Below are 23,415 nucleotides of genomic sequence, written 5' to 3'. Positions count from 1 at the left end.
GACTTGTTCAACAGAATTCTGTTACAGACCAGAGTCAATCCAGATGTGTTCAGACCAGGGTCAGTCCAGATGTGTTCAGACCAGGGTCAGTCCAGATGTGTTCAGACCAGGGTCAGTCCAGATGTTTGCAGACCAGGGTCAGTCTAGATGTTTGCAAACCAGGGTCAGTCCACTTGAGTCTGGTCCCTGTCCTTACCCCTCTTCCCCCTCCCTCTCATTCAGGAGCGGGTTCAGAAAAGTTTTCCTCACCCAATTGATAAGTGGGCGATTGCTGATGCTCAGGCCGCCATCGAGAAGAGGAAGAGGAGGAACCCACTGGCTCTACCTGTTGACAAAATCCACCCACTGCTAAAGGTACATCTGTCTTCTTCTTCATCATCATCATCTAAAGGCTCATTCACGTCTGCTGCAGGTAGTCAGGTGTGTTTTGGATCAATAATCAGGAAGTTTGGCTCAACATGACCACCAGCGATACACTATATTGCCAAAAGTATTCACTCACCCATCCAAATCATTTAAATCAGGTGTTCAATCACTTTGATGGCCACAGGTGTATAAAAGTAGCACCTAGGCTTGCAGACTGTTTCTACAAACATCTGTGAAAGAATAGGTCATTCTCAGGAGCTCAGTGACCACCGTGGTACTGTGATAGGATGCCACCTGTGCAACATGTCCAGTCGAGAAGGTTCCTCGCTCCTAAATATTCCACAGTCACCTGTCAGTGTAACAAAGTGGAAGTGACTTGGAATGACAGCAACTCAGCCACGAAGTGGTCGGCCACGTAAAATGACGGTGCGGGTCAGCAGATGCTGACACACAAAGTGCACAGAGGTCGCCAACTTTCTGCAGAGTCAACCGCTATAAACCTCAAAACTTCATGTGGCCTCATGTTCATAGAGAGCTTCATGGAATGGGTTTCCATGGCCGAGCAGCTCCTTGGATGCAGTGGTGTAAAGCACGCCACCACTGGACTGCAGAGCAGTGGAGACGCCTTCTCTGGAGTGAGGAATTGTGTTTCTGCATCTGGCAATCTGATGGACGAGTCTGGTTTTGGCGGTTGCCAGGAGAACGGTACTTGTCTGACTGCATTGTGCCAAGTGTAAAGTTTGGTGGAGGGGGATTTTGGTGTGGGGTTGTTTTTTAGGAGCTGGGCTTGGCCCCTCAGTTCCAGTGAAAGGAACTCTGAATGTGTCAGCATACCAAGAGCAGGCGTCCCATGTACAGAGGCTTTGTCCTCGCTGCAGTGGACTGGGTTCTGCTCCCAGCCTGGGGCCCTTTGCTGTGTGCCTCTCCCCCTCTCCTTCATCCTGTTTCCGGTCACCTCTTCAGCTGGACTATCAATAAAGCCATAAAAAGGCCAAAAAAATCTTGAAATTAAAAAAATCTCATAAACTCTCCTAAACCTTGTGGAAAGCCTTCCCAGAATAGTTGAAGCTGTTATAGCTGCAAAGGGTGGACCAACGTCATATTAAACACTATGGATTAACAATGGGATGTCACTTAAGTTCATATGCGAGTCAAGGCAGGTGAGCGCACACTTTTGGCAATATAGTGTATATGAAACCAGAAACCTGCAGAGACAAACATGTAACAGGTTAATGTCCATCTGATGATACTTTCTCGTGGTTCAGGTGAACCAGTCTCAGGTCTGATGTTTGAACCTTCTGAAATATGAAATGGTAAATGCTGAACAAAAACACCTTCTTCTGCTCAGTTTCTTCTTCTGTTGAGTTTTATTGCGTTGCATTGCTGCCTCTGCTGTTCGTGGTCCTATGTGTGATATGTGAGAATCGGCTTAACAGTGATCACAGTTATTTACTGTGAACTAGAGCCCAACCGATTTATCGGCGGGCCGGTATTATCAGCCGATATTAGGCATTTTCCAATCTGTCGTTATCGGTATTTATAATGGCAGATAAATTAATATTTGAAAATGAATGAAAATAAAAGTAAATAAAGGACAAAGGGAAATAAAACCAGACGAAACACCCTCCAACCATGTAATGAGTGTTGGTGTCCACCAGAGGGCACTCTACAACAGGTTGAGTCTATGCCGCCAGACTGATGTACAGGACAGCCAGTCTGAGATCTTCCTGTCGGGTCACGCGTCACGGGTCACCATGCATGCAAAAATGTGCTAGCTACTGCAAAACACAAGCAAGCTAAGTGACCTGGTTAGCGTCTTCCACTGATATCAACAAAAGAAAGGATATAAAAGAATTTGCATTTGTCTCATCTGTCAAACTACCATCGCTATTCCGTAGAATGGGAATGTTGAGAGGCACTTTCAAACTGTTCCTAAAAAGTAAGACACTGACTTCCGTCCGAAAAGCGAACTGAGGCTGACACCGAAGCATCGTTACGGGTGAGTCACTCTATCATGCGAGAGTACGCTGGCATGAATATCGGCGCTTCTTAATCTGTTTTTTTTCTGTTGGAAAGCCAAGTTGTCTGAACAAGCACTGGTGCTGTGTTACTAACTTAGACTAAAGGCTGCACACCTGAACAACTGGCTCTGTGGACTCACCTTTCTCCGCCGATCAGCTGTTAGCATAGCAACGTGCTCAATACTGTTTGGGCTGTCCACCATTGCTCCGTTGATTCCCCTCCACCACAACCTTATTCACTGCCTTGCTCCTTTGTTGCTCACCTCTGCTGTGGTCTCCCCCGGCTCACGGCAATGTTGGATGGTCCTCCAGACGCAAGTGTGTTTATATGGACTGTGCTATTCCCTCCTTGCGGACTGACAGGCGCATTTATTCTTTGTTTTGTTTGTTCCACTTTATGCTAAGATGATAAAAGAAGCCTTCGTTGAGGCAGCTGTCTCCTTGTTTCAGGATTTTTATAAACAAACTAGAAATATTATCATCAATCATAGCTCTTCAGCGATATATATATATATATATATATATATATATATATATATATATATATATATATATATATATATATATATATATATATATATATATATATGAGAGAGAGAGAGATATAGATATAGAGATATATATATATAGATATAGATCAGCCGATATATTGGAATATCGGATTTTGAAATCACCAAATATTTGTATCAGTATCGGCCTTAAAAATCCTTTATCGGTTGGGCTCTACTGTGAACTATACGTGAAAGAAACAAACACACAAAAACTGTTTCCCATCATGCCTTGTGTTGTCAGGAGGTGCTCGGTTATAAGATCGACCACCAGGTTTCAGTGTACATGGTTGCTGTGTTGGAGTACATCTCTGCAGACATCCTGAAACTGGCAGGAAACTACGTCAAAAACATTCGACACTTCGAGATCTCCCAGCAGGACATCACTGTGGCCATGTGTGCTGACAAGGTACACACACACACACACACACACACACGTCCTTCTCCTCCTCTTCACTTCCTCCTTCTCTTGCCTTCCTCCTCCTCCTCTTCACTTTCTCCTCCTCCTGCCCCTCCCCTGGGAATCATCATGTCAGACACACAGTTGACGAGACTGACCAGCTCATCAGTGAAAGATCAAAGATATGTCTGTCTGTCTCATTTGTCTCACCTACCTGTCTGTCCAGGTGCTGATGGACATGTTCCACCAGGATGAGGAAGACATCAGTGGCTTCCCTCTGATTGATGAGGAGCCGTCAGCCAATGAGGAGCAGAGCTACTATGAGCTGGTGCGGAGCTTCATGTCAGATGGTCGTCAGTACCTGAGACAGCTCAACCTGCTCATCAAGGTGTTCAGAGAGCCCTTCAACTCCAGCCCCATGCTGTTCTCTCAGCACGTACGTTTGATTGATCACCTATCAGTCTGATTGATCACCTGCCTGTCTGATTGATTGATGGTCTGATTGATGGATCTGTGTGTCAGGACGTGGACAGTATCTTCAGTCGGATAGTTGATATCCACGAGGTGACAGTGAAGCTGTTGGGATTGATCGAGGACACGGTGGAGATGACAGATGAAGGCAGTCCTCATCCTCTGGTGGGGAGCTGCTTCGAGGACCTGGCTGAGGTCTGTACCTGTCTGTGTCTGTACAAGTATTTATCTGTTGTGTGATTGATCAGCTCTGGTTCTATCTTTATTGACAGGAGTTGGCCTTTGACCCTTATGAGACATATGCTCAGGACATCCTGCGCTCTGGTTTCCATGAACACTTCCTGGGTCAGGTGTCTAAACCAGGAGCTGCCTTCCACCTTCAGGTAAGCCTCACCACCTTACCAATAGGTTCTGCCTCCAGCTGGCTAATATGCAGAATCCATATTAACTGTTAACCTGTGTTATGATGATGATGAAGCCAAGTTGGTCAGTAAAGGCTTTACCGATGACAAGCTGCAGTAGAGGCTCATGGGTATTGTAGTGATTAGAGACTGAATCAAACGTTGAAATCAGAATTAGGAATACACTGAGGACAAACTCCTCAGGTACCAGCAGCTCATGATGGTGATGACAGCACAGGAGTAAAGCTTGCTCTGTGATTCTGTCCGTCTGTCTGTTTCCAGTCCATCTGTGAAGGTTTTAAAGAGGCTGTTCAATACGTCCTGCCCAGACTGCTGCTCACTCCTGTTTACCACTGTCTGCACCTGTTTGAGATCCTTAAGGTGAGACTGCAGCACCTGGTCACCACACCACAACATCACATGCCAACCTTGACGTCTGGAGCCTGTTCAGAGAGCCGGTTTATAAAGTCTAAATGAGCTGAATGATCCTGTTAAGGACAGCTGATCAGAATTAGTTAAATGATAAAAGTACATGTGTGATGAAAAGCCAGTGTCAGTATACCAACACCCGTACTATAGACCAAGACAAGTACTGTATGCCAGGACCAGGCCTTGAGAACAGGACCAGTATCCTGCGGACCAATCCTGGTGTCTGGCAAGTATCCTGAAGGCCTCGTCCTGGTCTACCCGGGGCTCTTTGACCTGACTCAGGTAAAACCTGCAGGTCAATGTCCTGGTATATAACATTTCAATTCAGTCCTGCCGTAAAATGTTCTGTGTAGTGTTTGGTGCCCCACATGTCCCATACCTCTCAGGTATGACAGTCTGTTGACCCCCTCTGTTTCCATAGCAACTGGAGGAGAAGAGTGAGGATGAGGAGGATAAAGAGTGTCTGAAGCAGGCCATCACTGCCCTCCTCAACCTGCAGAGCAGTATGGAGAGAATCTGCTCCAGGAGCCTCGCAAAGAGGAGGCTCAGGTACATCACCTACACACACCTGTTCACACCTGCACACACCTGTTCACACTTGTTCACACCTACACACACCTGTTCACACCTACACACACTTGTTCACACCTACACACACTTGTTCACACCTGCACACACCTGTTCACACCTGCACACACCTGCACACACCAGCTCTGGTATTTCAGAGATCCTCCAGCCTGATTGCTGCACCTTTAATACAAATGCTGCTGTTGGATAAGACTGAGGCTTTGCTAACGCTTTCCCTTTTTATCCAGCCTTTATGCTAAGCTAGGCTAAATATTTGGCTTTCCTCTAAGGTCCCGAAAGGAACCTTTGTGAGTCTTTGATTATTTTCAAAGGGTTGATGAGGAGAAATTGTCATGTGACTGTCAAAGTTAGAGAATGAATAGAGCAGACATATGTACAAACATACAGAGTCATGAACCAGAGTTTAGACTGAACACACACAGAGACAAACACACACAGTCCAGTGTGTTGGACTCCTCCCATCCTCCCTGTTTCCCTCTGGACATAAATAGACTTGGGGTTAGGTCACAGAGGAGGGGTTGAGGGTGGAGGGGGGTCAGAGTGGTGTTGTTGGAGGGAAATGTCGTCAGTATCTGGGCGGTACTGCTCTGTTGCTTATTGTTCTCTGTTTGTTAGAAAGAAAAGAACACAGAGAGGAAAACTGCTGCTAGTGTTTGATTAGTAAAGTTTGGAACACTTTGATCACCTGAAGAAGAAGACAAAGAAGAAGAAGACGAAGGAGACAACAGGAGGGGCCAGATGGTTGGGTGATTGGCATGTGGATATGAGGACGTAGGTGATTTCAGTTTCTCCTTCCTTTGTGTTTTTAGCAGCAGGTTAGAGTTTAACATATAGACTGGAGGCTGACGGTGTTGTTGGAGGCTGACGGTGTTGTTAGAGGCTGATGGTGTGTTGTTGGAGGCTGATGGTGGTGTGTTGGACGTAGTGCTGGGCAGTATACCGGTTCACACCGAATACCAATTTATATTTTCGTTATGATATGAATTATTTAATGTACCACCACACCGGTGTATTTGATTACACAACGTTCAGAACGCTAAGCTGCGCCACGTGACACTGTTTCAGACCAGACCCTTTTCAATGGTGCAACTGCGAGGCGTGGTAAGGGTAAACGGTAGAGCTCAGGTGTTACGTTATGGAGAAGATGGTTAGGATAGACATTGCAGTTCATGTCTTTATCTGCGGGTGTCAAGATGAGCAACTGGAAAGCCGCTGAGATCCGGTAGATGCTAGCTCTCCTTGGTCTCTGTAGCTGTCAGCTTGTTGTTGTAGTGGCAAGCTACTAACGGTCGCTACTTTAAAATTAAAAGCCCCCCGCTAGGAACTCAGTTCTAAACTCCAATGGGGTGCAATGTAAAGCTCTTATTTTGAAGACAAATTCGACCTGCTTCCTGTTAGCTGTCTGTTGCTTGAGGCAGCTAACGCAAGGCGCATATGGGCCATGGGTCCTTGTAATTCCTCTCTTAACCAGAAGAAAATGCTGTGAACACCTGATTAGGAAAAAAATACCGTCATATGCCGTGAAACCGTTTATTGTAAAATACTGTGATATACAATTTTGGTCATACCGCCTGGCACTAGTTGGAGGCTGATGGTGTTTTGTTGGAGGCTGACTGTGTTTTTTTGGGGGCTGGTGGTGTTGTTGTTGGAGGTTGATGGTGTGTTGTTGGAGGTTGACGGTGTGTTGTTGGAGGTTGACGGTGTGTTGTTGGAGGTTGACGGTGTGTTGTTGGTGGCTGACGGTGTGTTGTTGGTGGCTGGTGGTGTGTTGTTGGTGACTGGTGGTGTGTTGTTGGAGGTTGATGGTGTGTTGTTGGTGACTGGTGGTGGTGTGTTGAAGGCTGATGATGTGTTGTTGGAGGCTGATGATATGTTGTTGGAGGCTGGTGGTTTGGTGGAGGCTGGTGGTGTGTTGTGAAACAGTGTGTTAACATACCTCAGGGGTTTATGTTGTAAACTGATTAGTGAGCTGCTGCTCTCAGCTGTTAAAGGAACAAAACAGTCAGTTTAATGTTTCAACAGACTGGAGACGCACAGTATGTTGTAGGGCTGGGCGATACGGCCAAAAGTGTTATCACAACATGGTTTTTTTTTTTTATTGATCGATGTCAATAATTATCACAATATATATTTAACTGTAATAATGTTGAATTTACAGTGTTAAGAGTATTCTCCATACAGAACCCAAAACACACCAGAAGGCTAATTATGGTTTATAAAATACATTCATTTATTGTCAGATCCTAGATGACAAACATTCTACAGAACCAACGAACCACATGGCTTCATGTTCTACAATAAAGAAATAAAATGACAAATATGCACAACAGACATGTGTTAAACTTTTTACAGGTACTTCACTAAACTGAAAACTGATTAAAGAAAATAATAAAAGGTTAATGTTGAGGATGATTATGACTTCCGTGTATACTGCACATTCTTGAGCCTCCAGTTGTTCAGTTCAGCTTCATTATCCTCCTGTTCTGTAGGACCTGATGTGGTTCTGTAGGACCTGATGTGGTTCTATAGGACCTGATGTGGTTCTGTAGTAGTGCTGGGTGGTATACCGGTTCACACCGAATACCAGTGTATATTTAAGTTATGATATGGATTTTTAATATACCCCCATACTGGTGTATTTGATTACACAACGTTCAGAGTGCTACACTGCACAACGCGACACTGTTTCAGACAGAACCCTTTTCAATGTTGAACTTCTACACAGGTATGGTGTGACTGCGAGGCATGGTGAGGGTAAACAGTGTGGCTGTGTTGTTCACTGTTAAGTTATCAGAGTGGTGAGGAGGACTGAGAGCCAGCCAATCCTATGCTGAGTCTAGGACACTGTCGTCAAATTTTAGCCAATGAGAAACAGGAAAGCAAAGCAACCGTTTCCATTTCAAAATCCATTTCATTTTGTTGGTAGTTCATCGTTCTCGTTTGTTGACTGATTCCTCTCCTGTCGTTCACGTTCAGTCTGTCACTCGTTCTTGGCTAGCCGGCTTTAGCTGTTAGCTGTTAACTGATGTGTTGTCTAAAAGAACACATAATCATGAAGTTGCAGATATGTATTTGCCATGAACTACAGTGTTATGTTGACCGTTAGCATGATCGTTTGAGAACGAGGAGCTGAGAACTGTGCGTTACATGATTCACAACTGAACGACGTTGTACCGGAAGCATGACTGAACGAACGAATGAATTACATGAACGAGTCATCCTGACGAACTGACTGACGGGAACTAAATCTCAACATCGAACGATGAAATCCGCCTCTAGCAGCAAGCTACTAACAGTCACTAATTTCAAATTAAAAGCCCCCCGCTAGGAACCCAGTTCTATACGCCAATGGGGTGCAATGTAAAGCTCTTATTTTGAAGACGCTGCACGCCTCCTTTAATAGCAGGGGTTTAACAAAGGCGTGTGTTTGACTGAGGAGGTGAGAATATGGGCCACGGGTCTATAATTAAGTAAATCTGTCAATTGTCACCACATTTCTTCCGATGCATATGTTGTACGTCACTGTTCACGCCATACTTCGTACTTCACGTCACATCACATGTTTATGCCTACCCCAGTGGAGGCTTTTTGGGAAAGAAGGAATATTAAACCGCCCTTTTAGACAGACAGGGCGGCAAAGTGCAGCCTTTACCTTGCAGCAAATGTGCCGCCTTTTCTGTCTAACAGGGGCTAGTAATTCCTCTCTCAACCAGTAGAAAATGTTGTGAACACCTGATTATGCATGTGATGTACATTTTTGGTCATACTGCCCAGCACTATTCTGTAGGGCCTGAGGTGGTTCTGTGAGATCTGATGTGGTTCTGTAAGACCTGATGTGGTTTGGACCCCCGACCAGACCACATATCATCTTTGAGCTGCTGCAACATGTTTGAGTTTTCATTTTGTCCGTCCAGACAAACAGAAATGATTTGTCCAGGTTGCCCCAGTAGCTCAGGTGGTAGAGCCTACATCCCATCTACAGAGGATTTGTCCTCACTGCAGTGACCTAAGGTTCGTGTCACACCTGTGCTGTGTGTCTTTCCACCTCTCTCACCCATTTCCTGTCAAGGAAAACAATCCCTTAAAAAAAACCCAAAAAACAAAATAAAGAAGGAAATAATCTCCATCCACAAAACTCCTGGAAATGAATATCACATGACAATTCACCTACATTGGGCATGTGCGAACTGGTGGAAACAGGAAGCTGATTGTTAACTCTGCTGGTAACTCACCTGCATTAAGGTGTAAGGTAACACAACATCATAACAGACTCCAGACCTGCAGACACATGTAGTCTGTTAGATTCTTTAAACCTCGTTTCCCTTTTATTCAGCTAAACCACTGAAAGCTGATGACAATAATTTAGCTTGCGAGGCTAAATAACATCCCCACTGGAAAAAACGGCATAGACCAGCACCAAAACACAACATATGCTGGTCAATGCCAGTTTTTTCCAGCAGGGAAACATTAAGCTAACCAGAGATATCATTACTAACATACTCTGAAACACTGATGCATCAACTTGAAAACATCAGCAATCTTGTTTCAGTGGTTGCAAGTTAAATGGGCATGAGGCATAAATTGAGTTCCAGCAGCCGCTACGGTTGTTTGATGTTGGTTGCTGATCTCAAACATGGATCAGTTTGACTTGATTTAGTTTTATTTGACTTCTGTAGTTACTTCAGTCATTGAGTCATTCTTGGCACCAAGGGAAATGGTGGGGAGAAAATGTTGGTTCTGATAGTGACATTCATGAAAGAATGAAGAAGACGTCCAGACAGAACTTAATTCACTGACAGGTGATCAGCTGTGAATTTCTGATTGTGACAGTCTTTTCAGTGAAATACTTGATCTTTGACATCCTGTCTGTCCCTGTCCCTGAAGCTGGTGAGCAGCCTGGATGTTGTGAGATGAGTAGGTTCAGTAGCCACCAGGTGAAATGATGGCCTGTCTCGGGGAGAGGGAGGTTCTCCTGGAGCAGAAAGGACCAGATCTTCTATCGCCATTTCTTTTGCTGCATATAAGGCATGAGGTTCTCAGGCCTCAGTTGTGATTTCATTTTCACCTAGTCGTCACTGACATGAGAGATATTTAACAACACACGCTGACATCATAGAGCAGGAACTTCCCACCTGTCTGAACAGCAGCTACAGGTGTTGCTGCTCTGTTGTCACTGCTGTCCTCAAAATTAACAGAGTTCTTTGTTTTATTGATCCACACGCTGATTGATCAAAGACATGCTGTCGTCACATCACAAACACACACACATCCAAAATGTTTCTGCTATAATCACTAGATGTTTTCATGTCCTGATGTATCAGACACTTCCAGAGTTACACAAAGACTCCTGGGAAACAAAGAGAGGAAGAGTTGTCCTCATAAATAAACATCATCATCATCATCATCATCATCATCATCATCATCATCATCAATTCCTGTTTAGCTGATAAAGCTTCATGTAGATGTCAGAGCTATCTGCTAGTCTGTTTCTGTTCAGGAAGTTTCTCTATGTGATGATGTCATGGTGATCATCATGTCACAGTGATGATGAAGATGTCATGCTGATGATGATGATGTCACAGTGATGATGTCAATGTGTCTTTGTGCAACATTCCAGCTGTGTGTCCAAGCTGTGGTTGGAGGTCTTCCTGCTGTGACCTCACTTCCTGGTGGAGCAGCCTCTCTGGTTTGTAAAGACCCCGACAATGTTGTCCAATCCGAATCACTCCTTTGTCACATGAGCATGTAGAGAACCAACCCAATTATGAGTTAAAGAGAGAGTTCACCTTCAAGGTTTAACGTGTTAACATGCTGAGATAAACCAGGACATAGATCTTTACAATGTTAATATAAAGATTTCACAGATGTGACAAAACAACTTCAACTCAAGGTCCACTGATGAGCTGTTTCCAGTGCTCTCAACCTGAGATGGTCTTCATCAGCAGAAAAAGAGTTTAGTCTGTTGTCATGGTGATGGAGCAGAGATGTCACAGGGACTTTCAGTTGGATTGTTATATATAATTTTATATAAATCCAGTGAACGTTACAATGAAACTAGTTGTTTTCCACGAAATAACATAGAAAATGTAAATGACTTAGTAACGAACTAACTCCCAAACTTTATGATCCAGAATGTTTGTATATTTACTGTGTCGCCTCTGATGCCTTTAAATCAAAACCATTTAATGACATGATGAAAACATCAGAGCCGTCTGTTCCCTGACAGGCAACACTCAGGGCAGCAGGAGTCCACATACAGTCGGACATTAGTCAGAACTAGTGAACTGTTGCTTTAGATCAACGGGCCATTCTGGTCCAGCCACTAACATTTTTATCTTCAATCAATTTCAGAGCCGATTCCTGTCAAATGGGTTTTTCCTCCCTGACTTCAGACAGAAGGGTCTTTATTAACTCTGTCCTCCTCTCCTCCTGTGCTCTCTCTCTTCTTCTGTGGTGTGCAGCGAGTCGGCGTGTCGTTTCTACAGCCATCAGATGAAGGGGAAGCACCTCGCCATCAAGAAGATGAACGAGATCCAGAAGAACATCGACGGCTGGGAGGGAAAGGACATCGGCCAGTGCTGCAACGAGTTCATAATGGAGGGCACGCTGACTCGTGTGGGTGCCAAACACGAGCGCCACATCTTCCTCTTTGACGGCCTGATGATCTGCTGTAAGTCCAACCACGGCCCACCACGGCTGCCTGGTGCCGGCTCCACTGCAGAGTATCGGCTTAAAGAAAAGTTTTTCATGCGCAAAGTCCAGATCAACGATAAGGACGACAAGGAGGGCGAGTACCGGCATGCCTTCGAGATCATCCTGAAGGACGGGAACAATGTTGTGTTTGCCGCCAAGTCTGCTGAGGAGAAGAACGGCTGGATGGCTGCGCTGATCTCGCTGCAGTATCGCAGCACACTGGAACGTATGTTGGACACAGCCATGCTGCAGGAGGAGAAGGAGGAGCAGATGAGGCTGCCGGCAGCAGAACTGTACCGATTTGCTGAAGCAGACTCTGAAGAGAACGTTGTGTTCGAAGAGAACGTCCAGTCCAAATCCGGAATCCCCATCATTAAAGCAGGGACCGTCCTGAAACTGATCGAGAGGCTCACCTTCCACATGTACGCAGGTAAGAAATGTCACAAAGGCGTTACTTCTCAACCAGGTGAGACATGATATGCCTGTGTAGTGTGAGGAATGTCTGTGGGGTTGACACTTGGACATCTCCTCCAACAAGTAATTAGAATAAAATCATAAAAAAAGTAGTCAGATTACTACTAAGACAGCACCGACCGACAGGTTCAGTTCTGTCCTCGAACAGGAAGACAAACTGTCCAACAGATCAGCTGACTGGATTCAGTGACATTCTTTAATTGATCATCTGAATCAGAGACTCAGACTTTAGACTTGATCCACTTCAGATCCAGGTCTTGGCACTAATCTCTTATTTTGAAGAATGGAGTTCAGATCCCTCAAAGGTCAAAGGTCACTCTGCCAAGGATTCTGGGTAGTATTGTGAGCCTCTGGCATCAATGTCAGACCACATAACCAATCAGAGTCCTGCTGCAACAGCCAAGTTGGCAGGTAAATGTGATGTCTTCAGATGTTGTGCTTGAGGACGTGTTTGTATGTGCATAGTGAGTGTGTGTGTGTTTGTGTATAGTGACGACGTGTGTGTGTGGAGTTAGGACGTGTGTGTTTGTGTAGTGTGTGTGTGTGTGTGTGTGTGTGTGTGTGTGTGTGTGTGTGTAGAGTGAGGACATGTGTGTGTGTGTGTGTGTGTGTGTAGAGTGAGGACATGTGTGTGTGTAGAGTGAGGACATGTGTGTGTGTAGAGTGAGGACATGTGTGTGTGTAGAGTGAGGACGTGTGTGTGTGTGTGTAGAGTGGGGACGTGTGTGTGTGTAGAGTGAGGACGTGTGTGTGTGTGTGTGTGTAGAGGGAGGACGTGTGTGTGTGTGTGTGTGTAGAGTGAGGATAAAGGTGTTTCCTGTCTAGACCCCCAACACTAACACAGACTGTTGTGAGAACATGTTGACTCCCATGATGCATCTGTGTTGCAGTAAGGGGCAGGGCATCTATTTCAGGATGGTTTCCTGTCCTATTGTTTGTGAGGCCACGCCTCCTCTTTCCTTTCTCTGTTTTCAGTCACATGACATCATTGGCCAATCAGATCACAGTGTCCATCACTTTGACTGAAGACACACACACACACACACACACACACACACACACACACACACACACACAGTTCTGAAGAATAAATGTTTCTGTTAAACAAGAAATTGATGAATCAGATGAAATGAGTTCTATTTCTATTTGGTATGGATAGATGATTTGATTAATTGATGGGTTTATAATCAAAGTGAACACAGCTGACTATGTAAATAATAATAATAATTCATTTAATTTATATAGCGCTTTTCAAGGACCCAAAGTCGCTTACAGAGTTAGGTACACAGATAGAAAATATCTGTGTAATATCTTTAATTGCCTTTTGTGATCAGTCTGCTGCTGCTGTGGTTCGTTTTATAAGAATCAGTTGTTCTCGATGTTCTGGAGTCTTCTTTCTGTATTAACTGTCATTATTGATTATTGATCGTCAGTCTGTCTCTGTTTCCTCCTTCAGATCCAAACTTTGTGCGAACTTTCCTGACAACCTACAGATCTTTCTGTAAACCTCAGGAGCTGCTCGACCTGCTTATGGAGAGGTGAGCTCACCTGTTTAAACCACAGGGACCAATCAGAGCATTTCACACATCCACAGTCATCATGGTTACCACCACTCACTCTCAAACATAGAAGATAGAAGATAATTGAATAATTAAGACGTTTAGCCTCCAGTCATAATATTTAATTGGTCTAAAAATCCCTATCCCCAGAACGCACACAAACCAACATCAACAAAAAATGCTCTGTTTGTTGTAAAGACACTTGAATATCATTTAGATGTATGAACTCCACACGTCACTGTGTACAGATGCTGTGTCCTCAAGTACTGGACTCAAAATACATGAATGAAAGTAGATAAAATAGATGATATACCCTAGAATACAATAAATAATGCTTTCATTTATCATCCATTTGTCCTCACTCATACTCTCATTCATGCCAGCTTGCCAACGTGTGCAAATCACATGTTCCATGAAGGTAAAGTGCACTGTGTGATAATAAATTGCTGCATATTAGTGTTGACCTGTGTTTGGGGTGTGTGTTTTTAGTTCTGAGTTCAGTGTGGTGATGGCTTTGGGGTAGAAACTGTTCATGAATCTTGTGATGCGTGTTTTGATGGACCTGTAGCATTTACCAGAGGGCAACAGTTCAAACAGGTGATAGGCGGGATGGAATGAGTCCTTTAGGATGTTATGAAATTTCTGCAGGCAACAGGAGGTGAAGATGTCGTCCAGGGAAGGTAGCTGTTGGTTAATGATGATCTGAGCAGTTTTAATATCCCTCAGCCGGAACTTTTTATCTGCTGCAGAGCTACCACCATACCACACCAGGATGCCATATGTGAGGATGCTCTCAATTGAACAGTGGTAGAAGGACTCCAAAAGCTGTTGTGACAAGTTTACCTTATTTAGCAGTCTTAGAAAGTGCAGTCGCTGTTGTGCCTTTGCTGTGGTGTTCGCTGTCCATGTGAGGTCCTCAGAGATGTGTGTAACCAGGAATTTGAAGTTGGCCACCCTCTCCACCCTCTCTCCGTTGATGTTCCGTGGTGAGTGGACAACTTGCTTCTTCCTGAAGTCCATAATGAGTTTTTTTTGGTTTGGATTTTTAATGAGTCTTTTTTGGTGTTGAGTGTGAGATTGTTCTCTGTGCACCCCTCTGTCAATCTCTGTACCTCCTCTCTGTAGGCAGACTCATCACCTTTGTCACCACATTCGTATCATCTGCGAATTTGATGATGGTGTTGTGGGATGAGAATGCAGTCAGGTGTATACAGAGAGTAGAGGAACGGGCTCAGCACACAGCCTTGTGTGGCCCCTGTGATGAGTGTCAGAGTAGAGGAGAGATGCCGGCCCATCCTGACTGACTGTGGTCGATCTGTCAAGTAATCCTTAATCCAAAGACAGAAGTTTTGTTGTACACCCAGGTCGAACATCTTGGAAAACAATCTACTGGGAGGAATGGTGTTGAACACGGAGCTGTAGTTCACGAACAGCAGCCGTGCATATGCCCCTTGTTGTTCCAGGTGGCGCAGTACAGTGTGGAGGACAGTGGAGGTGGCGTTGTCTGTTGAACTGTTGGTTATTGTTGAGGGTCCAGGGTGGGTGGCAGAACAGCCTTGATGTGTTGCAGGACTAGCCTCTCCAGGCGCTTCATGATGACAGGTGTCAGTGCCACGGGCCTGTAGTCATTGAGGGGTGTTATAGCAGTCTGCTTTGGAGCTGGCACTATAGAGGATGTCTTCAGGCAGGTGGGGACTGTGCACTGTGACAGAGAAAGGTTGAAGACATTTGAAAATACCTTGCCTAACTCTGCAGCACAGTCTCTGGGGACCCGCCCAGGGATGACATCTGGGCCAGCTGCTTTCCATGGGTTGATTTTACGGAATGTGCCGGTCACATCTGCTGACTGGATGATGAGTGCCTGGTTGTTGGTGGCTGGAGCAGGATCGATGTTAGTCCTTGTTCTTTCCACCTCAAAGTGGCCAAAGAACAGGTGCTGGTGATGTGACGTGTCCTCTGCCTTGCCCGGCAGGGGTCTGAGTTGCCAAAGTGGTGCTCGATCCTCCGCCTGTAGGCTGCCTTAGCATCCCTGAGATCTGTTTTGTGGTGGTGACATTGTCCATGCGGCATTTTATGTAGAACAGTACAAAGGAAGTGTAAGTGTCACTGTTGTCATCCTCAAATATGGTCCAGTCTGTGCACTGAGATTTGCAGCGGCTCAGACGCCCCCTCTGGCCACACTTGTATGGCTCTTGCAGTTGGTTTGACCGTGCTGATAATTGGTCTGTATGCTGGAGTCAAAAACAAGGATATGTGGTCAGATTGTCCCAGATGTGGAAGAGGTGATGCCTTGAACCCAGTTGTGACATGTTGGTGGAATAGTACAGTTTTTAAATTTGCTTTTTGCTTTGTCAAAATCACCTGCTATTATAAAAATCTGTCAGGAGGGTCCCGCTGTTGTTTGCCCATGACAGTTACCAAATAGCGCAAGGCTGTTGAGGTGTTAGCATCCAGAGGTATGTAAAAAGCAGATAGAAGGGGCTGTGGTCCCCTTGGACAGATGTTGTGTCCTCCATGTAGAGGCGCTGTGTCCTCCATGTAGAGGCGCTGTGTCCTCCATGTAGGGACGCTGTGGTCTCCATGTAGGTCTTCATGTAGAGACGCTGTGTCCTCTATATAGAGAGCCTGTGTCCTCTATGTAGAGAGCCTGTATCCTCTATGTAGAGAGCCTGTATCCTCTATGTAGAGACGCTGTGTCCTCTATGTAGAGACGCTGTGTCTTCCGTGTAGAGACGCTGTGTCCTCTGTGTAGAGAGCCTGTGTCCTCTACAGATGCTGTGTCCTCCATGCAGAGGCACTGTGTCCTCTGTGTAGAGACGCTGTGTCCTCTATGTGGAGAGCCGGTGTCCTCTACAGATGCTGTGTCCTCTATGTAGAGGCACTGTGTCCTCTATGTAGAGACGCTGTGTCTTCTATGTAGAGATGCTGTGTCCTCTGTGTAGAGACGCAGTGTCCTCTATGTAGAGAGTCTTTGTCCTCTACAGATGCTGTGTCCTCCATGCAGAGACGCTGTGTCCTCCGTGTAGAGACGCTGTGTCCTCCGTGTAGAGACGCTGTGTCCTCTATGTACAGACACTGTCCTCCAGGTACAGGGACAGTGTCTGGCTCTCTTTGTCAATGTATTTTTCTCTGAACAAGGTGCCATGGTGGTCCACCAGGTGGGGCAGAGCTTTGCCTTTCTTTTAATCTTTGTTCAGCTCACTGATGTCTTAAATGTCTCAGACACGAATGAACACAGTTTACTGCTGCATGATACACAGTAAACTTTTTCTATTGGAGGACCAAACCTTTAACCTTGATCTTTTTTGAAGGTCTAACTGAGCTGTGACAATAAAGGTTTTTAACAGTTTAAAATAGAGTTGTTTGTCTCAATGTTGACTCCATATGACAGAACAGATGTTTAAAAGAACATGAACATTTACTTTATCTCTATAAAAGTTCTTAAACATGGTGTCAGGAGGATAAATAAAGCAGAACCACTGACTCTGCTGTAATTTTCCTCATTAATGAGGCTGTTGGCAGCTCTGAAACTGATCTCAGGTCTGTGATTTGGTTCAGGTTTGAGATCCCAGAGCCAAGGCCGAGTGAGACGGACCAGATGGAGGGAGGAGAGCAGCCACTCAGTGCCGAACTCAAACGCTTCCGCAAAGAGTTTGTTCAGCCGGTCCAGCTCAGGTAGAGACTGCTGCCCCCTGCTGGAGGCTCACACACACTGAATCGGGTTCAGAAGAGTCACATGACCTGCTGCAAATCTGGAGACAGTATTATTATTGTATCAACTTTATTTTACCAGGAAATTCATTCAGATACACACATACATGTACACACACACAGATAATTTTCAGCGCAATATGAACCTGTGCAATAAACACATCACAAAAGACTGCCTGACAATGGATGAATAAGAAAGATCTTTTTGTTTACACGTGCCATGCACGCCAACATTTATTCATATCAGACAGAGCCCTGGATACAAGGGCCAATCAGATGAAGCCCCTGCTAGCCGTTAGCTACCCTGACAAGATTAATCGGCATCGGTTTGGTGATGATTGCCAGGTTATGATGGCTGAGGGGGGAGAGAAAAGCAATGAAAATGTGGTTGACAAAGACCCTGTGGTGAAAAGAAACAGCACTTCTGCTATATGGACCTATTTTGGATTCAGGAGAGACGACATGTTACAAACTTAGGTACAGTGTAAAACTTGCGGAGCTGTTGTTGCAATTTCTAGAGGAAATACAACCAACCTCCATGACCACCTGCAATACAACCATAAAGAACTACATGAACAAATCAAAACTAACGTTAGCCATCATTAACTGTATAGTTAATAATATACAAACTTCATTATTTGTTTATTTATCGCAAGTTATATCGCCATCGCAATATTGTATCGCAACAGTGTTATCGCACATGGCATATTTTCCACATATCGTGCAGACCTAATATATATAAAAATATATATGTGTGTGTATGTATGTATGTATATATATGTATATATATGTGTGTGTATATATATATGTATATGTATATATATATGTATATGTGTGTGTATATATATATATATATGTATATATATGTGTATATATATATGTGTATATATATGTATATGTGTATATATGTGTATGTGTATATATATATATGTATGTGTATGTGTGTGTATATATATATGTATATATATGTGTATGTATATATATATGTGTGTGTGTGTGTATATATGTGTATATATATATATATGTGTGTATATATATATATATATATATATATATTATATATATATATATATTTTTATATATATATATATATATATATATATATATATATATATATATATATAGGCGGTGTGACCTACACACACAAACCATATAACAGAACAGAAAGTTAATGCTGGGCGGTGTGACCAAAAATGTACAGTGGGGCAAATAAGTATTTAGTCAACCACCAATTGTGCAAGTTCTCCTACTTGAAAAGATTAGAGAGGCCTGTAATTGTCAACATGGGTAAACCTCAACCATGAGAGACAGAATGTGGAAAAAAAAACTGAAAATCACATTGTTTGATTTTTAAAGAATTTATTTCCAAATTAGAGTGGAAAATAAGTATTTGGTCAGCTACAAAGAAGCAAGATTTCTGGCTGTCAAAGAGGTCTAACTTCTTCTAATGAGGTCTAACGAGGCTCCACTCGTTACCTGTATTAATGGCACCTGTTTTAACTCATTATCGGTATAAAAGACACCTGTCCACAACCTCAGTCAGTCACACTCCAAACTCCACTATGGCCAAGACCAAAGAGCTGTCGAAGGACACCAGAGACAAAATTGTAGACCTGCACCAGGCTGGGAAGACTGAATCTGCAATAGGTAAAACACTTGGTGTAAAGAAATCAACTGTGGGAGCAATTATTAGAAAATGGAAGACATACAAGACCACTGATAATCTCCCTCGATCTGGGGCTCCATGCAAGATCTCACCCCGTGGCGTCAAAATGATAACAAGAACGGTGAGCAAAAATCCCAGAACCACACGGGGGGACCTAGTGAATGACCTACAGAGAGCTGGGACCACAGTAACAAAGGCTACTATCAGTAACACAATGCACCGCCAGGGACTCAAATCCTGCACTGCCAGACGTGTCCCCCTGCTGAAGCCAGTACACGTCCAGGCCCGTCTGCGGTTCGCTAGAGAGCATTTGGATGATCCAGAAGAGGACTGGGAGAATGTGTTATGGTCAGATGAAACCAAAATAGAACTTTTTGGTAGAAACACAGGTTCTCGTGTTTGGAGGAGAAAGAATACTGAATTGCATCCGAAGAACACCATACCCACTGTGAAGCATGGGGGTGGAAACATCATGCTTTGGGGCTGTTTTTCTGCAAAGGGACCAGGACGACTGATCTGTGTAAAGGAAAGAATGAATGGGGCCATGTATTGAGAGATTTTGAGTGAAAATCTCCTTCCATCAGCAAGGGCATTGAAGATGAGACGTGGCTGGGTCTTTCAGCATGACAATGATCCCAAACACACAGCCAGGGCAACAAAGGAGTGGCTTCGTAAGAAGCATTTCAAGGTCCTGGAGTGGCCTAGCCAGTCTCCAGATCTCAACCCCATAGAAAATCTGTGGAGGGAGTTGAAAGTCCGTGTTGCCCAAGGACAGCCCCAAAACATCACTGCTCTAGAGGAGATCTGCATGGAGGAATGGGCCAAAATACCAGCAACAGTGTGTGAAAAGCTTGTGAAGAGTTACAGAAAACGTTTGGCCTCCGTTATTGCCAACAAAGGGTACATAACAAAGTATTGAGATGAACTTTTGGTATTGACCAAATACTTATTTTCCACCATGATTTGCAAATAAATTCTTTAAAAATCAAACGATGTGATTTTCTGTTTTTTTTTTTTTTCCACATTCTGTCTCTCATGGTTGAGGTTTACCCATGTTGACAATTACAGGCCTCTCTAATCTTTTCAAGTGGGAGAAATTGCACAATTAGTGGTTGACTGAATACTTATTTGCCCCACTGTATATCACAGTGTTTTTCAAAACGGTTTCACGGTATATGACGGTATATTTGGACCCGTGGCCCATATTCTCACCTCCTCAGTCAAACACATGCCAATGTTAAACCCCCTCTATTAAAGGAGGCGTGCACCGGTACGCCTCACGTTAGCTGCCTCAAGCAACAGACAGCTAACAGGAAGCAGGTCAAATTTGTCTTCAAAATAAGAGCTTTACATTGCACCCCATTGGAGTTTAGAATGGGGTTCCTAGCGGGGGTTTTTAATTTGAAAGTAGCGCCCGTTAGTAGCTTGCCGCTACAACAACAAGCTGACAGCTACAGAGACTGAGGTGACGCTAGCATCTCTCAGATTGCAGCGGCTTTCCGGTTGCTCATCTTGACATCTGCGGATGAAGTCATGAACTGCAATGTCTATCCTAACCATCTTCACCGGAACTGAACACCAGAGCACTACTGTTTACCCTCACCATGCCTTGCAGTTGCACCATGCCTGTTTTGAGGCGCAACACTGAAAAGGGTCCAGTCTGAAACAGTGTTGTGTGGTGCAGCGTAACGTCCTATACGTTTTTGTAATCAAATTCACCGGTATGGAGGTATATTAAAAATTCATATAACAAAAATATGCACCGGTATTCGGTGTGAACTGGTATACCGCCCAGCACTACAGAAAGTTATATTTCACATCTTCGTAGTTTACAAACAGAGAAGAGCCAATGTGTCTGTGATGTAACAACGATGTCAAACTTCAGATGTTGATCATATGACCTGTGATAACTCCTCCTGCAGAGTGCTGAATGTGTGTCGTCACTGGGTGGAGCATCACTTCTATGACTTTGAGAGAGACGCTTACCTGCTGAGACGACTGGAGGAGTTTATTGCCTCCGTCAGAGGTACACACCTGTCAGAACACCTGTGCTGATAACATTTGGTCTCTTGGTAACATCTATAATTCTGCAGCAGATGTTTGTGTCAGTAATGAATCACCCAAATGTGCTGTATGTTTGATTGATCCTGGATCAAAAAATCACTCAGATCTGACTGTGGATCAGCTGATTAATAATGTCACATGCTGCAGGTAAGGCGATGAGGAAGTGGGTGGAGTCCATCACAAAGATCATCCAGAGGAAGAAGCAGGTTCAGGTGAGCGTGCCCAGTCACAGCATCACCTTCCAGAACTCTCCTCCTCCGATCGAGTGGCACATCTGTAAGCCAGGAAACACTGAACAGTTCGACTTGATGATGCTGCACCCCATCGAGATTGGCCGCCAGCTCACCCTGCTCGAGTCCGACTTCTACAGGTAAAAGGAGGTCACACCTGTCTCTCATCTGTCTCTGACCTGTATCACGACTACATCACACCTGTATCACAACTGTATCACACCTGTTCCAACACGTCACATTCCTCTCTCACATCTGTTCTGACCAATCACACACCTGCCTCACACCTGTCTCACTACTGTTCTGATTGATCACACGCATGTATCACACCTGTCTGACATGTCACACGCGTGTCTCAAACCTGTGTGTCTCCTGCAGGGCAGTGCAGCCATCAGAGCTGGTTGGCAGCGTCTGGACCAAAGAGGACAAAGAGATTCACTCCCCCAACCTGCTGAGGATGATCCGACACACCACCAATCTCACCTTGTGGTTCGAAAAGTAAGACCTCACTCTGACATCACGCTGATCTGACATCATGCTGACATCATGCCGACATTATACTGTGCATGTGTGCAGGTGTATTGTAGAAACAGAGAACCTGGAGGAACGAGTTGCTGTGGTGTCGCGGATCATAGAGATCCTGCAGGTATTTCAGGAGCTCAACAACTTTAATGGAGTTCTGGAGGTCGTCAGCGCCATGAACTCGTCTCCTGTCTACAGATTGGACCACACATTCGAGGTAACCATGAGGACACTGATGATGTCTGCTTCTCAGAGATCAGCTGCTCTGAAACTGACACAACGTGTAACACAGACACACACAGGTTGTCTGATGAATGTTGACCAGCCATCATTAACAGGCTGCAGTCAATAACTCGGTGTTAATGACAGCAGCGGCTTTCAGATGAGTCAAGGCTTTGTCAGTGTGAGAACCAACCTGTCTCAGCTCCACTCAGGCCAGCTAATGATGTCACTAACTTGCTGGTTTTACTAGGTAATGCAGTCACCTGTTTCAACAACCAATCAGCTCCTTGTAGTGAAGTCAGGCAGTCAGGTCAGTCAGAAAGTCAGTTCTGGATGAGGAGATTGGAAACACTAGAAGTGTAAATCTTCACTGGCCTCACAATTCAATTCAATTAAGATTCAGCTGTCAACGAATTGAATGCAAACACATCTCAATGCATCTCAGCGATCTATATCACTGCACATGGCGTCTTTACATCATTTAAATTCTCCTTTTATTCAGAAAGTCCTTCCAACAATCAGACTACAGCAGTCTAAAAGTGGCATCTTTTCAACACATAAACTTTACAGAAACATAACACTGATCCATCTGCGGCGTCTGACACGATTGTTGTTGACTACAATAATATAGTTTTCACATGGCAGCTTTAAGATAAAACATCTGTGGACTCTGCTGCTCACCTCTAAGAGCTGGATGGAGAAGTTGACAGCAGCTCCTCAGATCTCTGCTGATCCGCTAAATTCACTGTAACAGTTATTAATGTGGCTACAGATGTTAGCTTCACGTGGAAATGGCCGACATGATCAGTGATTCTCCTGAGGCAGAAGTCTCCTCCAGTTCTGCTTCACAGCAAGTTCATAAAACCCGACATGTGCCGCGAGAATTCCATCAAAAAAATACTCAACATGAGCTGCAGACTCTGGATCATGATCTGTCTCTGCATTGATGAAGAGTCTGATTAACAAGACATTTCCACACCTCTACAAAAAACAAACCTTGTTAAAATCTTTGCTGCTCACTCAACCACACACTGGTTCACCTTTTGTTTT

The 23,415-nt window shown here is 44.4% G+C and overlaps 1 protein-coding gene across 5 annotated transcripts in view; it reads left to right on the top strand.

Annotated features, from left to right (window-relative positions):
* Positions 1–23,415, top strand: part of LOC119016759 (son of sevenless homolog 1-like) — a 38,488-nt gene that overhangs the window by 6,362 nt on the left and 8,711 nt on the right. For 3 of the 5 annotated variants that reach the window (XM_037092998.1, XM_037092989.1, XM_037093022.1), the window contains exons 4-18: positions 15–137; positions 223–354; positions 3,180–3,344; positions 3,562–3,771; positions 3,858–4,001; positions 4,079–4,189; positions 4,490–4,588; positions 5,058–5,185; positions 11,686–12,347; positions 13,848–13,929; positions 17,509–17,625; positions 21,250–21,353; positions 21,539–21,761; positions 22,000–22,119; positions 22,198–22,360. In XM_037092998.1, the coding sequence (XP_036948893.1) occupies positions 15–137; positions 223–354; positions 3,180–3,344; positions 3,562–3,771; positions 3,858–4,001; positions 4,079–4,189; positions 4,490–4,588; positions 5,058–5,185; positions 11,686–12,347; positions 13,848–13,929; positions 17,509–17,625; positions 21,250–21,353; positions 21,539–21,761; positions 22,000–22,119; positions 22,198–22,360 (2,583 nt within the window). The remainder of the gene's footprint in view (positions 1–14; positions 138–222; positions 355–3,179; positions 3,345–3,561; positions 3,772–3,857; positions 4,002–4,078; positions 4,190–4,489; positions 4,589–5,057; positions 5,186–11,685; positions 12,348–13,847; positions 13,930–17,508; positions 17,626–21,249; positions 21,354–21,538; positions 21,762–21,999; positions 22,120–22,197; positions 22,361–23,415) is intronic. The other 2 variants (XM_037093004.1, XM_037093014.1) reach the window with 1 other exon arrangement.

Source organism: Acanthopagrus latus, chromosome 1, assembly GCF_904848185.1.
Source record: "Acanthopagrus latus isolate v.2019 chromosome 1, fAcaLat1.1, whole genome shotgun sequence".
NCBI lineage: Eukaryota > Metazoa > Chordata > Actinopteri > Spariformes > Sparidae > Acanthopagrus > Acanthopagrus latus.
The sequence above is the reverse complement of the archived record's forward strand: the minus strand, read 5'-3'. Positions and strand labels throughout refer to the sequence as shown.